This window comes from Lagenorhynchus albirostris, chromosome 2 (genome assembly GCF_949774975.1).
Source record: "Lagenorhynchus albirostris chromosome 2, mLagAlb1.1, whole genome shotgun sequence".
NCBI lineage: Eukaryota > Metazoa > Chordata > Mammalia > Artiodactyla > Delphinidae > Lagenorhynchus > Lagenorhynchus albirostris.
The window spans coordinates 149,561,081-149,583,247 of NC_083096.1; the positions used below are offsets into that span (position 1 = coordinate 149,561,081).

General features: G+C 53.7%; 1 protein-coding gene across 16 annotated transcripts; it reads left to right on the forward strand.

Annotated features, from left to right (window-relative positions):
- The first annotated feature begins 3,957 nt into the window (after positions 1-3,957).
- PTCH2 (patched 2) lies at positions 3,958-20,658 on the forward strand. 16 transcript variants are annotated; one of them, XM_060140220.1, is made up of 23 exons: positions 3,969-4,481; positions 4,647-5,386; positions 5,826-6,018; positions 12,299-12,488; positions 12,596-12,665; positions 12,856-12,947; positions 13,588-13,783; positions 14,384-14,505; positions 14,654-14,801; positions 14,887-15,018; positions 15,101-15,256; positions 15,341-15,433; positions 15,710-15,835; positions 15,929-16,047; positions 16,154-16,502; positions 16,652-16,964; positions 17,056-17,198; positions 17,284-17,464; positions 17,592-17,872; positions 17,962-18,099; positions 19,172-19,314; positions 19,402-19,501; positions 19,872-20,658. In XM_060140220.1, exons 2-23 carry the CDS (start codon positions 5,315-5,317, stop codon positions 20,133-20,135), a joined length of 3,621 nt encoding a protein of 1,206 aa, XP_059996203.1. In that variant the 5' UTR covers positions 3,969-4,481; positions 4,647-5,314; the 3' UTR covers positions 20,136-20,658. The 16 variants fall into 16 exon arrangements, 12 of the variants coding, with proteins under 12 accessions (XP_059996211.1, XP_059996210.1, XP_059996209.1 ...); XM_060140218.1 differs by having other exon boundaries at positions 3,968-4,562; positions 15,101-15,433; XM_060140216.1 differs by having other exon boundaries at positions 3,968-4,481; positions 15,101-15,433.
- Positions 20,659-22,167: the final 1,509 nt, after the last annotated feature.

The following is a 22,167-nucleotide window of genomic DNA, read 5'->3' on the forward strand; positions in this document are numbered from 1 at the left end:
CTTTCTGATCTTCCCCACTGAGCTCGTGGAACCCCTGACAGTAAAGTAGAGGAAAAGCCTCTCCTCTACCTTCCCTTGCACAAGCCCACGAGCAGCTCCTGCTCCAAGGAAAGGAGGGAGCTGGAGAAAACACAGGGTGGGCTTCCCTGGTGGTGCAGTGGTTAAGAGTCCGCCTGCCAGTGCAGGGGACACGGGTTCGTGCCCTGGTCTGGGAAGATCCCACATGCCGCGGAGCAACTAAGCCCACGAGCCACAACTACTGAGCCCACGTGCCACAATTGCTGAAACCCACGCGCCTAGCGCCCATGCTCCACAACAAAGAGAAGCCACCACAGTGAGAAGCCCGTGCACCACAATGAAGAGTAGCCCCCACTCGCTGCAACTAGAGAAAGCCGGCGCGCAGCAACGAAGACCCAATGCAGCCAAAAATAAATAAATAAATAAGAGTTTACAAGAGAAAGAAAGAAAAAGAAGACAAGGTAAAAGTCCCCCAGGGGAAGACCTTGCTGAGTTTGAGTCCCAGCTGGGAGCAGCCCCCAGCTCAGGACACTGCTGTTATTGTCTCCAACAATTCCAGAACGGGCTGAATGCCCAAGGTGCTTTGATTTCTCTTCTCTTTGCTCTGTTTGTCTGCCAGAAGGCAGGGACAGCTTTTGTTTCCTTTTGGCAGCATCTACAGAGGTTTGAAATGTAGTGAGCAACTGCATGTCCACTGGCCAGCTACCTCTCCATGGGACAGAAGCCAGAAGAGCCAGGCAGGCAAAAGAATTGATAGAATCTGCCCTGCCTCTCTCTCCCAGTGATGCTGCATGAGGGAAGTGGAGGAGAGGGGGAAGGGGGCCTTTAATGCCAAATCAAGGAGGACTCTGGGGAGGTGTTGAGGGTTTGGGGTTTTGGGAGCTTGCCAGGTCAGACACAGTTTGATGGCTACTGGTGCAAGAACCCCTCCCCCAGTAACCCATCTCCCCTACCTGCCAGCAAGAGCTCCCTGAGCCTGTAAGGGGATTGACCGCCAAGACTGCCCTCCAAGCTATTTCCAAGGCGAGAGGCTGAACTTCCCAGTTCTTCACCACGTTACTTTTGCTAGCCCACTCCCATCTGCAGTGGAAAGCGTCAGGGAAAACTCTAGCTGGATCCCAAGAGTGATCTAGGGGTCTGCACAGCCTAGTTTAGAAGCTGTTCCTATTTCCAGAGAATTGCAAAGAGTAGACTTTTTTTAATCCACAGGCATCCCTACCCCTAAGAAGGTACATAAGCCAGGTCTTGGTATGCTGCTCTTTAAATAGTTAAATGTGTCTGAGGAAGGGGGAGAGGGGTGTGGGGAAGGACCACCCAGACAGAAGGTCTAGAAAGCTCAGCTCTGGTGGAGTTGACAGGGAGATAAAGAGGCTGAGCAGGAGAACACATTCTACTAGAGGTCAGGATGACCTGTCTTCAGCCTGAGCCATCTGCCACCACCCAGAAGGCTTGCATCAGGGGCTCTTCTGCCATGGATAAATGGGGAAATTCTGCCTTGATTCTTATCCTCTCTCCTTCCCTCACCATCAAGGTAAAAGGCCATTTTCTGATCTGTGGTTGCAGCCTCTAGCACTAGAGACTGGACAGGTGCTACTGGAATAAATCTGCCCAGAGGGAAGGGGCATACATTCCCAGGCTTGGTCCCTAAACATAATGGGTGGTAGTAGGGGGCTGCTAGGGCATCTGCTTCCCTCCTCCACATCTCAGTGTCATTGACTTTGCCTGGCCCAGGTAACAGAAGCCAGCCCAAAGCATGGTGAGTGAGTAGCTTGGGGAATACCAGGGAAAGAAGGCCTGCCCTGGCTCCTCCCTCATGGACCCTACCTTGATGTATGTGTGTGTGTGTGTGTGTGTGTGTGTGTGTGTGTGTGTGTGTGTGTGTGTGTGTGTGTGTGTGTGTGTGTGTGTGTGTGTGTGTGTGTGTGTGTGTGTGTGTGTGTGTGTGGTGGTTTGCTTCACTTTTCCTGGCACTGTTCCTCAGCTATATATATTATCTCATTTAATCCTTAGGGCAATGTCAGAGATTATGTGACTTGCCCAAGATCTCATAGCCAGTAAATGAAAGATCCAGACCTTGAACCATGTCTTCTCCTTTTATTTATTTATTTATTTTGCGGTATGTGGGCCTCTCACTGTTGTGGCCTCTCCCATTGCAGAGCACAGGCTCCGGACGCGCAGGCTCAGCAGCCATGGCTCACGGGCCTAGCCGCTCCGCGGCATGTGGGATCTTCCCAGACCGGGGCACGAACCCGTGTCCCCTATATCGGCAGGCGGATGCTCAACCACTGCGCCACCAGGGAAGCCCCGTCTTTTCCTTTTAGATTCTGTCACCCTCCCACCTCTCCCATCCAGATGTTCTCACTTCTGGAAACCTCCCTGAGTATTCCAGCTCACAGTGGTTTCCCATGTGGTCTCTGTGCTCCCTCTTAGGCTGTGAACTTCTAAAAATCAGGTACTCTGCAACCCCAGAGCTTAGCAAAGTGGTGGCTCCGTAAGAGACCTTAAGGAATATTTGTCTCAATCAGTAGTGAGATTTACTCCTTGGCGATAATGAATGATTGCTTTTCTCTTTTTGTTATTCCTTGGAGAATTTCTCTGGTTTGGGCCCAAGACACATACCAAGGTCCAGTGGAAGTGACTGTGAACCAGGCTATTCCATAGTTGAAGCAGGCTGTTTATAGAGAGAAAAGAGCAGCTTCTTCCCTCCCTGTTCCCTGGGGTCTGTGGCTTTAGCTCACCCTGGCTGAGCTCAGCTGTACTTAGGAACTCAACTTTGTTGGGGAGAAGAAAGGTCACTTTGGAGCTCAGAGCAGTCAGAGGGCACTAGGCCCTGGGTTAGAATTGTTGGAACTGCAGACCAGTTTCTCCCACCCTGGTGTTTGGACTTTACAAGGCAAGAAGTTTTCTCAGCAGGCAGGCCCTGCCCTGAAAGCATCCACAGAAGTGCCAGACTTTACCACAGTTGTTAGCAATGGTGGGCCTGCTGTGGAAACAGTCCCAAGGCCCAGGTGATTAGCAATCTATTTCTCCATGGACCTTATGTCTGCAAATCTAGCAAGAAGGAAGGAGGCCTCAAGAACTACTTACAGCAAAGCCTCTCTACCTCCAGTCCTGATGACACCCAGCCATACTCATCTTTTGCTATAGCCGCAAGAGCAATCGGGGGGCCCACACAACCTAGTTTAGAGGCTATTTCTATTTCCAGAGAATTGCTGAGGGTACACTTTCTTTATCCACAACAGGACCCTCTTCTCTATGACAGGGAGGAACAAAGTGCTATGCACATATGCTGCTTTTACTGTGTAGTCACTACTTAGCCAACACCATCACATATGTGTTAGTTCCTCCAAGGCATTTTGCTGGATGAATGTACCAATGGAAGTGGCAAACCTGCTAGGTGTTCACCCACTTGGCCTAAAGTTCCCCTTTCCCCAGAACTGAGGAGAGATCTCCAGGGAGATGATGTTAATTGACACAACTTTTCAAAAAGCAGTTTGGCAATGTGTAGCAGGAGCCATAAAAATGTTCATACTTTTTGACCAAACACCCCGACTTCTGGGAATCTGTCCTAAGGACATTCTCCAAATGATTGATACAAAGACTATGTAGTAACATGAAATGTTTGTGATGTAATCATAAACAAGTCTGGAAGACTTGACCAAGAAATTGGCCAGAGATAATAGTAGTTGTGTTAGAGTAATGAGTTTACTGGAGATTCTTTTTCTCTTTCCCAGACTTTACATGCTAGTATATTGATTTTACCCTCCTCTGCCACTCAGGGTTAATCAGTCAGGAACCTGCAGAAACAGACTCACAGGCCAGACAGTTGATGAAAGTTTAATAAAGGGACTAGTCTCTGTTTCCAAGTCACTTCCAAGACTGGTTCGTGCAACTCTCAAATGACTCACTCAACAATTTTTTTTTTTTGCGGTACGCGGGCCTCTCACTGTTGTGGCCCCTCCCATTGCGGAGCACAGGCTCCGGACAGCCGCTCTGCGTGGCATGTGGGATCTTCCCGGACCGGGGCAAGAACTCGTGTCCCTTGCATCGGCAGGCGGACTCTCAACCACTGCGCCACCAGGGAAGCCCCACTCAACAATTATTGAGCACCTACTTACTCTCTAGTGAGGGAGGCAGACTTTCAAGTACATAAATTGTATCACGTGCAATAATAAATATATAAATTGAGTGTTATAAGGCGCACAAAGAAGCAATTATCCGTTAGAAGGGGTGGTGTGACTCAAGGAAGACTTCAAAGGCGGATGGTTGATTGCATGTTCAGTTTTGGGTCTTTTTTTTTTTTTTCCAGGCCACGCTGAGAGGCTTACAGTATCTTAGTTCCCCGACCAGGGATTGAACCCGTGCCCTCGGCAGTGAAAGCGCGGAGTCCTAACCACTGGACAGCCAGGGAATTCCCTCATGCTCCATTTTGAAGGCGGCCTGCCAAAACAAGAGGGCCACGTGTAAGAAGGCAGAAATACATGGAATAACATGGTGGCTTTAGGAAATTACATGTGGCTCTGCAGGGCTGTAAGGAACATGGGGTGGGTGTGAAGGAACTATGGGACGGAAGACTTTGATTAGATCCTGCAGGGCCCTGTGCTCCAAGTGGGCTTTGTGTTTTGCAGCTGTCATCAGATTCGCGTTTTAGAGAGATGACTGGCCTCAGTGGAGAGAGTGGACTGACGTGGGAGAGAATGGAGGCAGAGAGTTGTGAAAAGCAGTCTTTGGGTCTTGGTTGGGTCGGCCAGCAGATACCTTTTCTCAGCATTGGTCTCTCCTGACTTAACATTTGGCCAACGCATCGCCTCTCCGGGTTCTCCCTCCCTCCTCCTCCCCGAGGGCAGGCAGGCGGGCGAGCGGGGAAGCGAGGAGAGGGGTGGCCCTGCCTGGGTGGTCTCCTGCCCCGCCCCCCGCGGCGCCGTTGCCTAGCAACGGATCCGGCCGCGCAGCTCCGGGTAATTTGCCGGCGACTAAGCCAAAGGGAGGGCGTAGCCCCGGCTTTTCCCTTTTTCTTGGACTACAGACGCCTCCTCGGCACAGCGGTCGCCACCTCGAGCCGCGCCGGGCGTCGCGTAGCTGTTCCTGCACGCGGGAGGCACTCCGGCTCCGCGCCCCGGGCCCGCACCGCCCTGCACTCCTACAGCTCACGAACGCCACTGTACACCCGTACCCGCGGCTAAGCGGCCCCACTGAATTCCGACGCGGGACCTCGCGGTACGCGGGACCAGGCCAGCCTATGGGGGCGCCCAGATAACGCGGGTTGGGGGCGCCCAGGCCCCCCATCCCCGCCAGCATGGCTCGGCCGCCACCCCTTGGGGAGCTGCCCCCGGGCTACACACCCCCAGCTCGATCTGCAGCACCCCAGGTGAGTGGAGGGGAAGCCGGAAGAAGGGGCCGGGTCTAGAGACCCCAGGTCTGTCACTCGGCAAGGTGTGATGTCTCTTAAATGCCATGTGTTATTGGCCCTCGCCCGGGAAGGCTGTGTTGTGTGTCCGTGTCTTCTCCTGCTCTGCCCGGTGGGAGTAGGTGTGTCTATGTCCACCTCTGTCCACCTGAGAACAGGTGTGTGTATATGTATCCTATCTCAGAAAGGAATCTGTGCCTTCCTCAGGTGTATATTGGGTGGGAAGCAGGGAATGGAGTCAAATTTTTTCCAAGTTTGGGCCCGTGTCTGTTTAGGTCCTCTGTCTTGTATCCAGAAACCAAGAAGCTAGAGCTTGGTAGAGGGCGTAATAAGGAGAAAAGGGAAAGGTTTCATGTGTTGTTGCAGTAATGACTGGCTGACCCTTCTCTTTCCATCCCAGATCCTAGCTGGGAGCCTTCAGGCTCCACTCTGGCTTCGTGCTTACTTCCAGGGCCTGCTCTTCTCTCTGGGCTGTGGGATCCAGAGACACTGTGGCAAAGTGCTCTTCCTGGGACTTTTGGCCTTTGGGGCCCTAGCATTGGGTCTCCGCGTGGCCATCATTGAAACAGACCTAGAACAGCTCTGGGTGGAAGGTGAGTTGTGGACACTGGCCATAGCTGCTTGGGTATGGTGAGAACAGGGTGAGGAGCTGGCTACTGAGTTCTAGTGGGCTTTGCGCTGGGTCTGGAGGGGGCACCTGCCTTCCAGAGCCTGGGCGTCTGGGAGCCCTGCTCCCTCTCACATCCATAAATGGACATCTGCAGATGGTGGAACCCTGTGAATGGGTATATGGAACAGTTATCTGTGAGTGCGTGTGTGTTTATTTAGCATTTACTGGCAATCTTTAATATGTATTTGACTGCACTGCAGTGCTTGTAAAGGCAACTAAAACAAGACCCATCTTTCAGTAGCAAGGAAAGTAAAATATATGCTGGGATATAATATACAATATAATACAAAGCAGAAAATGATAATGTTGTATAAAAGAAGGCAGGGAGAGATCTCATCTAACTAGGAGAATCAGAAAAGTTAGAACTAGAAGGCTGGGGAAACAGTAAATCATCTGGCAGGCCTCCAGGGAGAGGTCCCATACACCGAGGTCCCCTGCAACCATTTAGTGGGAAAGTGGCACAGAATCTGTACTTTAAGGCAACAGCAGAGTCAAATGGAACCAGATCTTCACTTCCTAATGTCAGCATTAGAGTAAAATCATTTCTTATTAATAGTTTTGACATAACTCTCTTTTGCTGGAGCCTGGTATGGCAACCCTTTAACAGAGTCCAACTCCCCTCTGTTCTTTCCTGGGAAATTTACATTTGTGGGCTCTCCCAAACCTCCCCCAGCCCTGGCCCACACCCAAAGGCAGGGCCCAGGTTAGACTCTCACACCCTTGAGTTGTTTTAAATGCTAGCAAGCCCTAGGATCCAGAGCAGATGTTTCTTGGAGCCTGCCTGCCTATTGGGCTCCCACACCCCATCCCCACCCAACCCCCCAGCCCTCTGCAGACCCTCACATATATACACACTCTAGGTCAGCCCTGGGGTCCACAGCAGATGTTTCTCTGTGCCTGCCTGCCCCCAGCCCCAAGACAAACGTGCGCACACGCACATGCACATAGCCCCACCCACACTGCTGCTGCCTGGGTGGTCCCAAATGACTCTTGGATTTCCTGCCACAGTAGAGGCTGTCTCCCACCTCTTCTTCCTTCTCCATTCCCCAGATCTTCCCAGTCTAAACACTGCTTGAACCTCCATGTTTCCTCATCCTTTCTCCTACACTCCAGCACAGGATAGGCTAGATCCCACTGGATTTTTGCTGCTCCTTGTGCGAGGGTGATATAAGAGGGTGGTAATCAATTCCTAGGTCTTTTCTCTTTATGTCAGAATGTCACTCTGGGACTTCCCTGGTGGCGCAGTGGTTAAGAATCCGCCTGCCAACGCAGGAGACACGGGTTCAAGCCCTGGTCTGGGAGGATCGCACATGCCGCGGAGCAACAAGGCCCGTGCACCACAACTACCGAGCCTGTGCTCTAGGGCCCGTGAGCCACAACTACTGAAGCCCTAGAGCCCGTGCTCTGCAACAAGAGAAGCCACTGCTATGAGAAGTGCGCACACCATAACAAAGAGTAGCCCCCGCTCAGCGCAACTAGAGAAAGCCTGTGCACAGCAACAAAGACCCAATGCAGCCAAAAATAAAAATAAATAAATTTATTTTTTAAAAAAAGACATTACTTAAAAACAAAAAAGAATATCACTCTGCCCTGTATTAGCTGGGGCTACGGGTGAGGTGAAAGCAGTGATCTTGACCTGATCTTTTCTCTGTACATCTGTCATTGAGGCTTCTTCCAACAATGCCCTAGGCAGTGAGGACTGAAGGGTATTTTCCATTCCTTTCCTGTTTTGTTAATGCAGAAAGCAAAGAAAGAAGCTAGACATTAGCTATCAGAGTTCTGGACTCTCCAGCTTTGCTGTGGTGAGATTTGGAATGTGACTTCTCCTTCCTAATCAATATTAAAGCTGAAAGACTCAGATAAATTCTCTAAAATAAAAATCACAGGGAATCCCCTGGTGGTCCAGTGGTTAGGACTCTGTGTTCTCACTGCCGAGGGCCCGGGTTTGATCCCTGGTCGGCAAACTAAGATCCCGCAAGCCAGGTGGTGTGGACAAAAAACAGAAGAAAGAAAGGAAGGAAGGAAAGAAAAGAAAAGGAAAATCACAACATGTAGCCCAATTAGTACTTACAGGAACAGTGATAGAGATGGTTTGAAACTGGAGCTGTCCCTGAAGATAAGGAACATACAGCCCTTCTGTCTGGAAGGCAGGGGACAGCCACATATCAATTGGTGGAACCACTATTCACTCAGACACCCAAGGCTGAAACCTTGAGGGTCAGCCTCAGTTCTTCTTGCTCACCTGATTGGTCACTAAACAATTAAAATTCTTCCTTCTCAGCCTCTCTCAGATCCCTCCTTTCCACACTTGCAGCTGTTGCTCTAGTTGAGGCCTGGCAGTACACTCCTGATTGTATCATTTAGCATGCTTTTAGCCACGTGAAAGAGAGAGAAAGGGAAAAAGGGAGGAAGGAAGAAGGAGGCTGATTTATTATCCCCCCCCAACAAGGAGTCTAGCAGTAGACGGTAGAGAAGTTCCAGCACGGATAATTCAGCAATCTAAGGACATCAGCAAGGACCCAGTTTCCTTCTATCTTTCTCCTCTGCCTTCTGCATGTTGGGCTTTTGTCCTCAGGCTTATCACCTCCTTCTCCCAAGGTGGCTGCTGCAGTGGTAGAAAAGGGAAGTCATCCCTGTCTTGCATCCCTTTTTGAAAGTGAGGAAAAATACACCACCTACCCCTCCCCACCATCCACCCCCACTGACTTCCCATTTGGTTATATACTTTGGCAAGAACTGTGTAGCATCTTATGCCTAAATCCTTCACTTGGCAAAGACGGTGGAATTACTGTGATTGACTTATTAGACTAATCAAGTTTCACCTCCTAAGGCTGGGGAAGGGCCCAGCTGCCCTGAATCATTAGGCCTTTCAGAGGATGGCCCAGGAAATCGAGGTCTATTAAGTGACTCATCTTTCCCCCTCACCTTCAAATCTGCCTCCGCACTGCCCTCCTGTGGTGCTTCTAAATCTGGCCAAGTCAGTCCTTGCTTAGAGCCCTTCCACCACTCTCTACTGGGTTTCGGGGAGTCTCCAAAACCAAGTTCAAGCTCCTTAGCATACTCTAGGCTGCTTATCCAGTTTTGTCTCTGCCTCACTCTTAGCAGCCCAGCAACACAGAGCCTCTTACAGTTACCTGCACACACTTGGTCCAGAACCCCTTTCCCTGATTTCTTTCCCTGGCCAACTCCTGTGCATCATTCACAGCTCAGCTCCAGAATATATCAGGTGATGAAGAAGCCAGGTCATCTCACTTCTCTTCTTAAAACATAACATGGCTCCCATTCCACACAGAGACAGCTTGAGTCCCTACAATAGCTTCCAGGTCCTCACATGTGAAATTTCTGGACCAAAGATTATGAACATTTCTGAGGATCCTAAAACATACTGCAGTATTGCTTTCCCCCAAATATTGTACCAAATTAAACTCCTGCAGTAGGTAAGTTAGAATGCATTCCTGTAAGCCAGCAATGAGTACTACCAATTCTTAAATTTTTGCTAATTTGGAAGATGATAATTCATTGCTATTTTAATTTGCATTTATTGGATTACCTATAAAGTGGACTCTTCTTCCATGCTGGCTAACCGGTTATATTCTCCCTTTTGTAAAGTTTTTTTTTCCCCCCCACAGTTCAGTGGCTTTTATTTATTTATTTATTTTAACATCTTTACTGGAGTATAATTGCTTTACAATGGTGTGTTAGTTTCTGCTTTATAACACAGTGAATCAGCTATATATATACATATGTCCCCGTATCTCTTCCCTCTTGCACCTCCCTCCCACCCTCCCTATCCCACCCCTCTAGGTGGTCACAAAGCACCGAGCTGATCTCCCTGTGCTATTCGGCTGCTTCCCACTAGCTATCTGTTTTACATTTGGTAGTGTATATATGTCCATGCCACTCTCTCACTTCATCCCAGCTTACCCTTCCCCCTCCCCATGTCCTCAAGTCCATTCTCTACGTCTGCGTCTTTATTCCTGCATCTTTATATCCTTCCCCTAAGTTCTTCAGAGCGATTTTTTTTTTTTTTAGATCCCATATATATGTGTTAGCATACGGTATTTGTTTTTCTCTTTCTGACTTACTTCACTCTGTATGACAGACTCTAGGTCCATCCACCTCACTACAAATAACTCAATTTCATTTCTTTTTATGGCTGAGTGATATTCCATTGTATATATGCGCCCCTTTTGTAAAGTTTTCAACAAATGTGATGATTTTGACGTCTCCTTCCCCTGTTCCCCCTGCTTCTTCCCCACTCACTTACAGTCTCTTTTTCTCTCCAGTTCTTTCTCATTTTTCCATCATATCATTTCTCTCCCAGCAGCCATTGAATAATAACTCCATATCTGTACCTACTGTGTTCTGGACAACTTCCTAAGTACTTTGCTCACATTGATTCTAATTCTACCAAGGTAGGCATTTCTCCATTTCACAGATGAGAACATTGGGGGTCAGAGAGACTAAGTAATCTACTCAAGCACAGACCAAGCATCAGAGCCAAGACCCAAAGCCAGGTCTGTCCAGAGCCTTTGTGCCCCCCCCCGCCCCATCTCTTCTTGCCTCACAATACATCCTAGTGCATCTGTCCTCCTATCTGTCATCATCATCGTCAGCGAAGACTTATCTTTTTCTCTTCCTCATTTTCTCTGAGGATTCCTTATTCTCTTTGATGCCGTGTTTGTTTTTTTTTTTGGCCACGCAACGTGGCTTGCAGGGATCTTAGATCCCTGACCAGGGATCGAACCCATGCCCTCGGCAGTGAGAGTGCAGAGTCTCAACCACTGGACCTCCAGGGAATTCCCTTGATGCTGTATTTTAAATTGTGCTTGTCTCTTTCTCTTGCTTTCTTATTAGCTCTGTCCGGGTTCTTTCTTTCTGCCATGCCTCCTTCCCCTCAGCAAACTCACTTACTGCGAGGAGCCTACCTCTGCCCTCCCCTCCTGTCCCTCCTTGTGGCAGCTCTGGCCCAAGCCTGATGAAATAAACACTGCAGTACGGACCTACTGCAGAGGAGTGGGTAGTCAGGAAAGGAAGAAAAAGAGTAGGTGGAATTGCCAGCAGAGAAGGCAGGATGATGGCTGTGTGAGACTGTTGTGGGGATGGGAGGTGTGAGCATATGGGTGAATCTGTGATGGGGAGTTACCAAGGGTTTGGGGCTCGCATGAGTGAGGGGATTGTGTGGGTTTGGAAAAGAGATTGGGGAGCATGATAATCCCAGGTGGGGCTGGAGTCTCAGAGAAGCAGTCTGTTGGGCCCCAAGGGTGGCAGTGACCTACAGGAAGAGGCCCCAGATGGGTTGAAGCAAGATTATGGGTCTAAGACCAGGCCAAGTCCACAAAGCCTCCGGGGTGGTTTGGGCCTGGCCCTCGCCTCCCCCAAACCACAGTCAGGTCATAGCATCCCTCACAGCATCCCCACCTCCCCAGATCCCAGGTACAGAGCTGGCCTCCATGGCCAGTGCAATGCAGGACTTGATCAAGGAGATGAAGGCAGGCCTGGCGCTGGGACTCCCTGTTGTCTGAACAGAGAGACTGGTGAAAGGGATCTTTTTCCCCAGGCCCGCTTTGATGTCACCTCTGCCAGGATCCAGGAGTGCTTCCATGAGTGGAAGCAGTATGTTGGCAGCATCACACTGAAAGACCGTCTGACCCTCCCCCGCACCTGTGCCACCACAGAGCCATTATTGCCAGGCACACCCCACCCCTTTGCAGAGCAGTTTGCAGAAAAGTGTCTGTCCACTGCCTGGGACAACCTGAACTAGGAACCAGCCCCAGCGCTAGACCTGTTCTTTTAGGAGACCCTCCAAGGGCAGCCTCCCTATTGGCCCCTCTGTCCCTCCTTCTCCTCCCCACCAGAGTAGAGAGGGACTGAGTGAGGGCTCCCTTACCAGGACACCCCCAGAACCCCACCCTGGCCCAGCTCATGTTGATCTCTCGTTTTAAAGTTATTTGCTCCAAACCCAGCCAGCCGGGTTCATGCTTAAACCTTAGGTCCCACAAGAATTCCACAGAGCCACACAGCTGGACCTCTCCACTCCAGATTCCAAGCAGAGGGCCAGGAGCCTGGGAGTCAGCATGGCCATCAGGGAGAAGCTTCCCCCACTTGTCCTGGGAGGCCTCTGTGGGTTAGGGTCCCATGTCCCCCAGAGCTCTGATCCACTGAGGCTCTTTCCCCCCAGCTTTCTCTCTCTGCTCTGGCAGCGGGCAGCCGGGTGAGCCAAGAGCTGCAATACACCAAGGAGAAGCTGGGGGAGGAGGCTGCGTACACCTCCCAGATGTTGATACAGACCCCGCGCCAGGAGGGGGAGAACGTCCTCACACCTGAGGCACTTGGCCTCCACCTCCAGGCAGCCCTCACCGCCAGTAAAGTGCAAGTATCACTCTATGGAAAGTGAGTCTGGCTGAGCCCCTGAGCAGCTGGGGGTGAGAGGTGCTGCAGCAGGGCTGGAGCGGGAATCCCCCTCTTCTGCTGATGTCCTGTGCCCCTGGCTATCGCAGGTCCTGGGATTTGAACAAAATCTGCTACAAGTCAGGAGTTCCCCTAATTGAAAATGGAATGATTGAGCGGGTGAGTATCCTGAGCTGTTCTCTGAGACTAGGTAGAGGTGGAGCCTTTTCTGCAGTAAGGGAGGGCTTGGAGAGACGGGGAAGGGGGAGGTGGCGTCGGGAGGTGGGGGCATTGCAGAGGGCATCCTACAAAGGTCATGGAGAAAAGAGCCCAGGGACAGGACTGATATGGCCTGGGATGTCCCTGGCAGATGATTGAGAAGCTGTTTCCCTGCGTGATCCTCACCCCCCTCGACTGCTTCTGGGAAGGAGCCAAACTCCAAGGGGGCTCTGCCTACTTGCCGTGAGTGCTGCCACAGCTGCTCCCAGGGCCCTGCTTCATCCCCTGCCAGGAACTCCCCAGCAGAAAGGAGGGTGGGAGTAAAGATGATGATCAGAAGCTCACCCAGGGCCTAATTACCTCCCAGGCCAGGGTCAGTGCACCGGCAGCCTCAGGGCTCTCTCCACATCCCCCTTCGCCTCACCTCCGAAGGAGAGGCAGACCTGTCTTATTTAGACAAAACACGAAGATCTGTAAGATCTGAACAAAGGACGGAAAAGATCCCCAGAAAGACTTTGCCAGGGAGACTTAACTAGGTGTCAGCTCAGCTGTGACCCAGGCCAGAAAGAAAACCTGTTATAAGCAGGTGCCTGTATGGTTATGTATTAGATCCAAGGATAGACGGTTTGGGAAGGAATGCAATGGGGCTTTTCTGGGCCTTTTCATTGTGTTAAGTACCATCTGTCTTGAGGTCCATCTCAGCCCCGGTATCTGTCCACAGCTCACTGCAGCAGCCTGCTGGGCTGAGCCTTGCCCACCCTCCACACAGAGGGACAGATGAGCAGCTAGGAGGAGGGTGGGCTACTACATGGGTCCCATCGCAGTGGTTTGGAGGGTGGGCATTGATCCTTGATCCTCACCAACTGTGAGCTCTCCCCTGCAGGGGCCGCCCCGACATCCAGTGGACCAACCTGGATCCAGAGCAGCTGCTGGAGGAGCTGGGCCCCTTTGCCTCCCTTGAGGGCTTCCGGGAGCTGCTAGACAAGGCACAGGTGGGCCAGGCCTACGTGGGGCGGCCCTGTCTGCACCCTGACGACCTCCACTGCCCATCTAGTGCCCCTAACCATCACAGCAGGCAGGTGGGTTCCAGCCAGGTCTGCCAGGGACAGGTTATTTTCCTTCCCTTTCCCCTCATATGTTCCCCTGTTCTAGGAGAGAGCAGACTGCTCTGTGCTCTGCCCCCCATTTCCTGGACGTTGTTACCCTGGCCCCACTGTGCTAGACACCTAGAGGGTTCCATTCCTATTCAGCTCTGCTAAAGAACCCTCAAGTGGCCTATGAATCCCTTTGTCCTTTCCTAAGCCCAGAAAGGCTGGACTTCATCAAAATACACATTTACAGGGAAACAGGACAAATTAGCTAAGCACGAGTATCATACCTAATTTCCTGAGTGTCTGTGTGGCCCTGTGTACGTGCACCTTTTTCCAAAACCACCAAAGTTATGCCAGCTCCTCTCCGCAGCCTGTCTCTAGGCCTCTGCTCCCTCTTGTGGCCTCCTCTCTGCAGGACACTAGCTGCTCCCTTACAGAGTAGGCAAGAGGCTCAGCAGAACAGTTTTCTGCACTCCAGGTCCACAGAGCTCCGTGGCAAGCATGGTTCCTGGAGGTTCCAGCCCAGAGACACCCAGTTATCCAAAACCAGGGCCTTGAGTAATGAGCCCCTCCGCTGTCCCCCTCCAGGCTCCCAATGTGGCTCAGGAGTTGAGCGGGGGCTGCCATGGCTTCTCCCACAAGTTCATGCACTGGCAGGAGGAACTGCTGCTGGGAGGCATGGCCAGAGACCCCCAAGGACAGCTGCTGAGGTAGGGCCTCCCCTGGGAGTTGGTAAGGGCACCCCAGGTATGGGGAGCCACACCCTGATGCCAGGCAACTCTGGCAAAAGCCCCTTGCACACCCCCTCCTGAGTGTTCAGACCAGCTCTGACCCCTACTTCTCCTGTACCCCAACCAGGGCAGAGGCCCTGCAGAGCACCTTCCTGCTGATGAGTCCCCGCCAGCTCTACGAGCACTTCCGGGGCGACTACCAGACACACGACATCGGCTGGAGCGAGGAGCAGGCCGGCACGGTGCTGCAGGCCTGGCAGCGGCGCTTCGTGCAGGTCGGCGTGGAGGCGTGGAGGTGGCGAGCGCGGCGCCCTGAGGCCGCTGCCACCTCCTGCCCCTCACACCGCCCTGTCTCTCCAGCTGGCGCAGGAGGCCCTGCCTGGGAACGCGTCCCAGCAGATCCACGCCTTCTCCTCCACCACCCTGGATGACATCCTGCACGCCTTCTCTGAAGTCAGCGCTGCCCGCGTGGTGGGAGGCTACCTGCTCATGGTGGGCCCTCCTGGCACCTTGTCCCCCACCACCGGCCCCCACCCTGGGAGGCCCTATCCAAGACTGCCCTCTCTCCCCACAGCTGGCCTACGCCTGCGTGACAATGCTGCGGTGGGACTGTGCTCAGTCCCAGGGTGCTGTGGGCCTCGCCGGGGTGCTGCTGGTGGCCCTAGCGGTGGCCTCGGGCCTCGGGCTCTGCGCCCTGCTCGGCATCGCCTTCAATGCCGCCACTACCCAGGTACATCAAGACTGCGGGGCAGCCTTGGGGGCCGATGGCCCAGGCTGCCCGGTTCCTCCAGCTGCCCACCCCGTGCCCCTCCAGGTGCTGCCCTTCTTGGCACTGGGCATTGGCGTGGATGACGTATTCCTGCTCGCACATGCCTTCACAGAGGCTCCACCCGGCACCCCTCTCCAGGTGAGGCCTCGTCCTCCAGCCTGGGCTCATCTGAGGCAGTGCTGCATAGGGGCTCAGAGCCTCTTGGTTTGAGTGACCTTGGGCTGGTAATTAACCTCTCTGTGCCTCATTTCCTCATCCGTAAACGGGGTAATGATAGTGCTTGTGTCGTAAGGGTTGTAGTGAGGATCGGTGAGGTAATTCAAGTTGAGTACTTAGAACAGTACGATAAATATTAACTGCTATGAGGCTCCTTTCCCCCCCTCTGCCGTCCTTCACGCTGCCTTGTCCTGACAGGAGCGCACAGGTGAGTGTCTGCAGCGCACAGGCACCAGCGTTGCACTCACGTCCATCAACAACATGGTCGCCTTCTTCATGGCTGCCCTAGTTCCCATCCCTGCACTGCGGGCCTTCTCCTTGCAGGTGAGGCCTCACAGACGGGGCCCGGGCTCAGGGTGAGCATGGAGCCGGAGCAGGCTTCATCCAGGCTTTGTGCCCCTCCTGTCCATCCCGCAGGCAGCAGTAGTGGTTGGCTGCAACTTTGCAGCCGTGATGCTTGTCTTCCCAGCGGTCCTCAGCCTGGACCTGCACCGGCGCCACTGCCAGCGCCTCGATGTGCTCTGCTGCTTCTCTAGGTATCCCTAACCCACCAGACCATCCTTCCTTGGCCCCATCCCGTCCTGTCCCTTCAGCAGCATTTCCAGGCACAGACCCATCACCCTCTCTCTCTGCCTCTTCCAGCCCCTGCTCTGCTCGGGTGATTCAGATTCTGCCCCAGGAGCTGGGGGATAGGACAGTACCAGTGGGCATTGCTCACCTGACTGCCACTGTTCAGGCATTTGCGCACTGTGAAGCCAGCAGCCAGCATGTGGTCACCATCCTGCCTCCCCAAGCCCACCTGGTGCCCCCACCTTCTGACCCACTGGCCTCTGAGCTCTTCAGCCCAGGAGGGTCAACACGGGACCTTCTAGGCCAGGAGGAGGGGACAAGGCAGAAGGCAGCCTGCAAGTCCCTGCCCTGCGCCCGCTGGAATCTTGCCCATTTCGCCCGCTCTCAGTTTGCACCCTTGCTGCTCCAGTCCCACACCAAGGTAAGCCTCCAGGCCCAGGCAGGTCAAGGTGAGACACAGCAGAGGCTTCTTAGGTATCTCTGGGCCCCAAGAAGGGACGAGGGCTTAGCCCAGCATCTGAGGGCCCAAGGGTATCCCTGGGCCCCCAGCTTAGTTGCCGTTTCCCACAGGCCATGGTGCTGGTACTTTTTGGGGCTCTTCTGGGCCTGAGCCTCTATGGATCGACCTTGGTGCAGGATGGGCTGGCCCTGACAGATGTGGTGCCGCGGGGCACCAAGGAGCATGCCTTCCTGAGCGCCCAGCTCAGGTACTTCTCTCTGTACGAGGTGGCCCTGGTGACCCAGGGTGGCTTTGACTACGCCCACTCCCAACGCGCCCTCTTTGATCTGCACCAGCGCTTCAGTTCCCTCAAGGCAGTGCTGCCCCCACCGGCCACGCAGGCACCCCGCACCTGGCTGCACTATTACCGCAACTGGCTACAGGGTGAGAGGCAAGGAGACCGGCAGGGAGGGCTGCGGCCAGCAGGAGCTCCCAGAGCTCCAGGCCAACCGGACCCCACCCTGTTTTCTCCCAGGAATCCAGGCTGCGTTTGACCAAGACTGGGCTTCTGGGCGCATCACCCACCACTCATACCGCAATGGCTCTGAGGATGGGGCCCTAGCCTACAAGCTGCTCATCCAGACCGGGGATGCCCAGGAGCCTCTTGATTTCAGCCAGGTTAGGAGAGGCCTGGAAGGGTCAGGGAGCACCCTGGGGCTCCAGGCCCCATGGGCCCAGCCTTCAGCTCTCTCTGCCTCTGCAGCTGACCACAAGGAAGCTGGTGGACAAGGACGGGCTGATTCCACCTGAGCTCTTCTACGTGGGGCTGACCGTGTGGGTGAGCAGTGACCCTCTGGGTCTGGCAGCCTCACAAGCCAACTTCTACCCCCCACCTCCCGAGTGGCTGCATGACAAGTACGACACCACCGGGGAGAACCTTCGCAGTGAGTCCCAGGGAAGCCCGCAGAGCCTAGGCCTGGGCCCACACGGGCCCTACCCTAAGGCCCTGCCCACTGCTCCCGGTGCTTACTGGCCACCCCTCCCTCTCCCTCCGTCCCCTCCCCTCCACAGTCCCGGCGGCCCAGCCCCTGGAGTTTGCCCAGTTCCCCTTTCTACTGCACGGACTCCAGAAGACTGCAGACTTCGTGGAGACCATTGAGGGGGCCCGGGCAGCGTGTGCCGAGGCAGGCCAGGCTGGGGTGCGCGCCTACCCCAGCGGCTCCCCCTTCCTCTTCTGGGAGCAGTATCTGGGCCTGCGGCGCTGCTTCCTGCTGGCAGTCTGCATCCTGCTGGTGTGCACTTTCCTCGTCTGCGCCCTGCTGCTGCTCAACCCCTGGGCAGCTTCCCTCATAGTGAGTCCTGGCAGGGGTGGGGCTGGAGAGACCCATAGCTCCCCACCCTGCCCTGCCCAGGAGCCCTGGGTGAGCCCTGCCCTCCCCAGGTACTGGTCCTGGCAGTGATGACCGTGGAGCTCTTTGGCATCATGGGTTTCCTGGGCATCAAGCTGAGCGCCATCCCCGTGGTGATCCTTGTGGCGTCTGTAGGCATTGGTGTCGAGTTCACGGTCCATGTGGCTCTGGTGAGCACAGGCACTAGGGGAGGGGTGGGCCAGCTGATTTGGTATTCAACAAATATTGATCAAGCACCTACTGTGTGCTAGGTGCTATTTAAGAACTGAGGAGATAAGAGCACTACAGACGGGCTTTACCCTCAAGGAGCTTATTCTAGAGCATAGAGATAAGCAATAAACATGTAAACAAACAAATAAATAAGCAGCCATTTCAGTAGAGAGGAGGGACAAAGGCCTGACCAGAAAGGGGGGAGGACAGAATGGAAGGTGAGAAAATGAGAACCAACAATTCTTTTGGATGGATTTACAGTGAAGAGGATCAGAGAAATGGGGTGGTAGCTGGATGGCAAGATCCCACCAAGACAGAGAGATTAGAACAGAGGCAGGCAGGCCTCTCTCACAGCCTCATGGTCTCTGGCAGGGGAGGAGTGTGGGTGGGGTGGGGGGCGTGGACCAGCTGGCAGCTCCGGCACAGACCTGGCCAGACCCCGCAAACAGCTCCCTTCTTTCTTCCCCCATAAAAGCCTTATTATTTTTCCGCTTATAAGAATAATATATACTCCTTGGGAGACAAAAAATGTCAGCATGCTGGAAAGTACCAAGAAAGAATTAGAAATCCTCTGAAATGCCACCCCTAGAAGTTATCACTTTGGTGTCCATCCTTCTAGACCAGGGGTTGGCAAACTTTTTCCTGTAAAGGACCAGATAGTAAATATTTTAGGCTTGGCAGGCCATATCGTCTCTGTGGCAACTCTGCCGGGGTAGCCCAAAAGCATCCGGGGTAGCCCAAAAGCATCCATAGATACTATGTGCACGAATGGGTGTGGCTGTGTTTCAACAAAACTTTATTTACAAAAAAACGTGGGACAGACTGTAGTTTGCCAGCCTATTCTAGACATCCCTGTGTCTCACTCATCTATACAGTGTTACCTATATGGACTCGTGCTTGCGTCCTGGGCAGCTCCCAGGGACTCGGTTCACCTGGCCTTCTGTGGGCCAAGGCATGGGTGAGCCCTGGGGACACAGATGAGCTGGCCGTGGTTGGCCAAGGAGCAGCTCCAGGACCACTTTATTCCCTTAGGGCTTCCTGACCTCCCAGGGTAGCCGGAACCTCCGGACTGCCTGGGCCCTAGAGCACACATTGGCCCCGGTGACTGATGGGGCCGTCTCCACATTGCTGGGTCTGCTCATGCTTGCTGGTTCCAACTTTGACTTCATTGTAAGGTAGGGGAGGGCTCGGGGCAAGGAGGCAGGGCTGGCCTGCACTGGCTGCAGGACCTGCCCAGACTGACCGGCCTCACACCCCCCCAGGTACTTCTTCGTGGTGCTGACAGTACTCACACTCCTAGGCCTCCTCCATGGGCTCGTGCTGCTGCCTGTGCTGCTGTCCATCCTGGGCCCCCCACCAGAGGTGACCACCCTCCTTCTGCTCCCAGCCCAGGGGACGGGGTGGGACAGAGCCAGGGCAAAATGCCCTCAGCGGCCAACAGACAGGGCTCAACTCACAGGGACCCCTCCCCATAAGTACCACCAACTGAAGGTGGCAGCCTCCCCCTTTGCCCAGACATCATGTCCCTACCCCTCAGCCCTCCTGACTTCATTGGACCCACCTTAGCCATTTAGGTGCAGGGTTTGCCCCAGACCTCGACATCCTGTCCCTTGTCAGCTCTCATATCCTGCTGGAAGCCGCCAAAGACCCCAGCTTCCCAACCAGGGAGGTGCTGAAGGGGGCTGCGTCCCCAGTAGCCCCTGGGCTCACTGGGGCTGGTGTCTCCCCCAAGGTGGTACAGATGTACAAGGAGAGCCCGGAGGTCCTGAGCCCACCAGCTGCACAAGGAGGAGGGCTCAGGTGGGGGGTAGCCCCCACCCTTCCCCAGAGCTTTGCCAGAGTGACTACCTCCATGACCGTGGCCCTCCGCCCACCCCCACTGCCTGGTGCCTACATCCACCCGGCCTCTGAAGAGCCTACTTGGTCCCCTGCTGCCACACCAGCTGCCAGTGGCTCCAGCACCCTCAGTTCTAGGGGACCATGTCCAGCCACCTGATGAAAGAGCAGCTGAAGCGTGGAGACCCTGTTCAGGCCACATGAAGGCACTGGGAAGCCATGGGGGGTTATTGAATGCAGGGCGGACTCCTGGAGAGCCCTGCTGCTGCTGCTGTCTGCCTCCATCTCCTCCCCGACCCAGCCATCACAGACCTCCCTGAGAGCCACACTAAGCCACCACCCTCTAGGCTGTGAGCAGCCTTGCACACCCGGGTGCTCCGTGCCTGTGCCCGTGACTGGGTGGGGTGAAAGCCAGCAAGCACTTCAGGCTGCAGTGCAGCCCTGTCCCCCCTCCCACCCCGCCCTGCTGCCCCCAGCAGACCAAGCCTGAGGGATCCTCCAGCACCCTTCTCCAGTCCTGGTGCCCCACTGCTTGCTGACTTCTGGGTAGGCTCTCTGTATCCCTGCCCACCTCTTACCACATAAATTATTTATATGGAGACGTTTATTTTTGTAGTTTGTATAGATGTTAGCTATGCTGAAAGTTTTATTTTTAAAAGTGAAATATATTCTATATGAACTCATCTCAAATGACTTTGGCGCTTTGTTTTCAGATAGAGCTGTGAGTTTGCAAGTGGAGGCATCGGGGCAGGTCGTGGGGCTACCCTAGTCCTTGGTGTGTTTTTTCACCTGGCACGTGAAGATGATGTTCAGCCAATGTGTTGGTCATATACATGGTAACAGGGTCTGGCTGAAGTGCTTAGTACACAAAGCGATACAAATGTTTTTGATGTCAAACCCCACCGTGTGGCTTTCAGAGCCATCATAAGCCAGCCTTGTGCACCTCTCCAGACTCATCACCCACCTTCCTTTGTGAGCGGCATGGGGGGATGGGCAGAGGGACACAGCCAGGCAACAGGTGAGAGGAGAAGTGGAAGCAGATCAAGAAAGCGTCTGAGGGAATTCCCTGGCAGTCCAGTGCTTAAGACTTGGGCACTCTCATTGCTGGCCCGGGCCTGGGTTAGATCCCTGGTTGAGGAACTAAGATCCCACAAGCCATGCAGCCAAAATAAAGAAAAAAGAAGAAGGTGGCCGATTGAAACACAGATGGGAATAGCAGGGAGGTATTTTAGGAGTTTTGTGCCCAGACCAACCTCCAAGGCAGAGGCCTCTGCAAGTCAGCAGTCAGCTTGGCGCCCCAGAGGCATCTTTGGCCAGACAGCTAGGGGATCAGTAGGGGCACTGCTGAAATTGAGGTTGCATTAGCAGCCAGTGAGGCTCTGTATTTAAGCTGTTTGTTCTGTGAATGTTGAACAGGCCCACTATACAGAGGCCTGGACGATTCTGGCCACACCCCTGGGTGTAGAGTGCAGAGTCTCATCTGACACGCGAGGTGGGGGAGGCCTTTTATTGCCCTTCTCCAATTATCCCAGGGCTCGGTCTCAACTGACACACATACACACCCTGGGTTCCAGCCACCCACTCACCAGGAACGATCCCACCCCCAGAGTGCTGCATTCTCACACTCCACCCCACCAGGCCAAAGGCCAGAAAATCATGTTCTGACCAAAAGTGGGCAGGGAGGTGGCGGGGGAGGGGGAAGACTTCTGCAGCTGAATCAACACTAAGATGCTTGAGAAGATTTAAGAGAAGCAGGCGGTTGGCTTGGAACCTAGAGTAGGGGATGCATCCAGGATGCCCAAGGGATGGACACTGGATTTGGAGCCAGTAGTGTTTGGGTCACTTTGGAGGGGCTTTTGGGTAGAGCAGGAGAGCTCACCAGGCTGGAATAGTGCAAAAGATGTCACTCCATCGGTGCCACTTACCAGCTGAGTGACCTGGAAAAGTCAGAGAACCTCTCTGAGCCTCAGCGTCTTCATCTGTGAAATGGGAAGATTAGAGACTATCTTGTAGGGTACTAGTTTTTCCTTTCAGGATTTTAAATGAAATATTTATGTAAGACATCACCCGGCTTCTCATAGGTGCTCTCTATTTCTGTAGTTTGTGGGATATTAGCTATGCTGAAAGTCTGTGCTCCAACTGCATGCTTAGTGAATAACCCTGAAACATTGCCCAGTGTCCTGGTGTGGCAG

Bases quoted from the DNA above. Each gene is read 5' to 3' on its own strand.
- PTCH2 (XM_060140218.1), top strand. From the start codon at position 5,315: ATGGCTCGGCCGCCACCCCTTGGGGAGCTGCCCCCGGGCTACACACCC. The intron at 12,666-12,855 runs GTGAGTATCCTG...TGTCCCTGGCAG, and splicing joins AAAATGGAATGATTGAGCGG to ATGATTGAGAAGCTGTTTCC. The intron at 16,503-16,651 runs GTAAGCCTCCAG...CGTTTCCCACAG, and splicing joins TGCTCCAGTCCCACACCAAG to GCCATGGTGCTGGTACTTTT.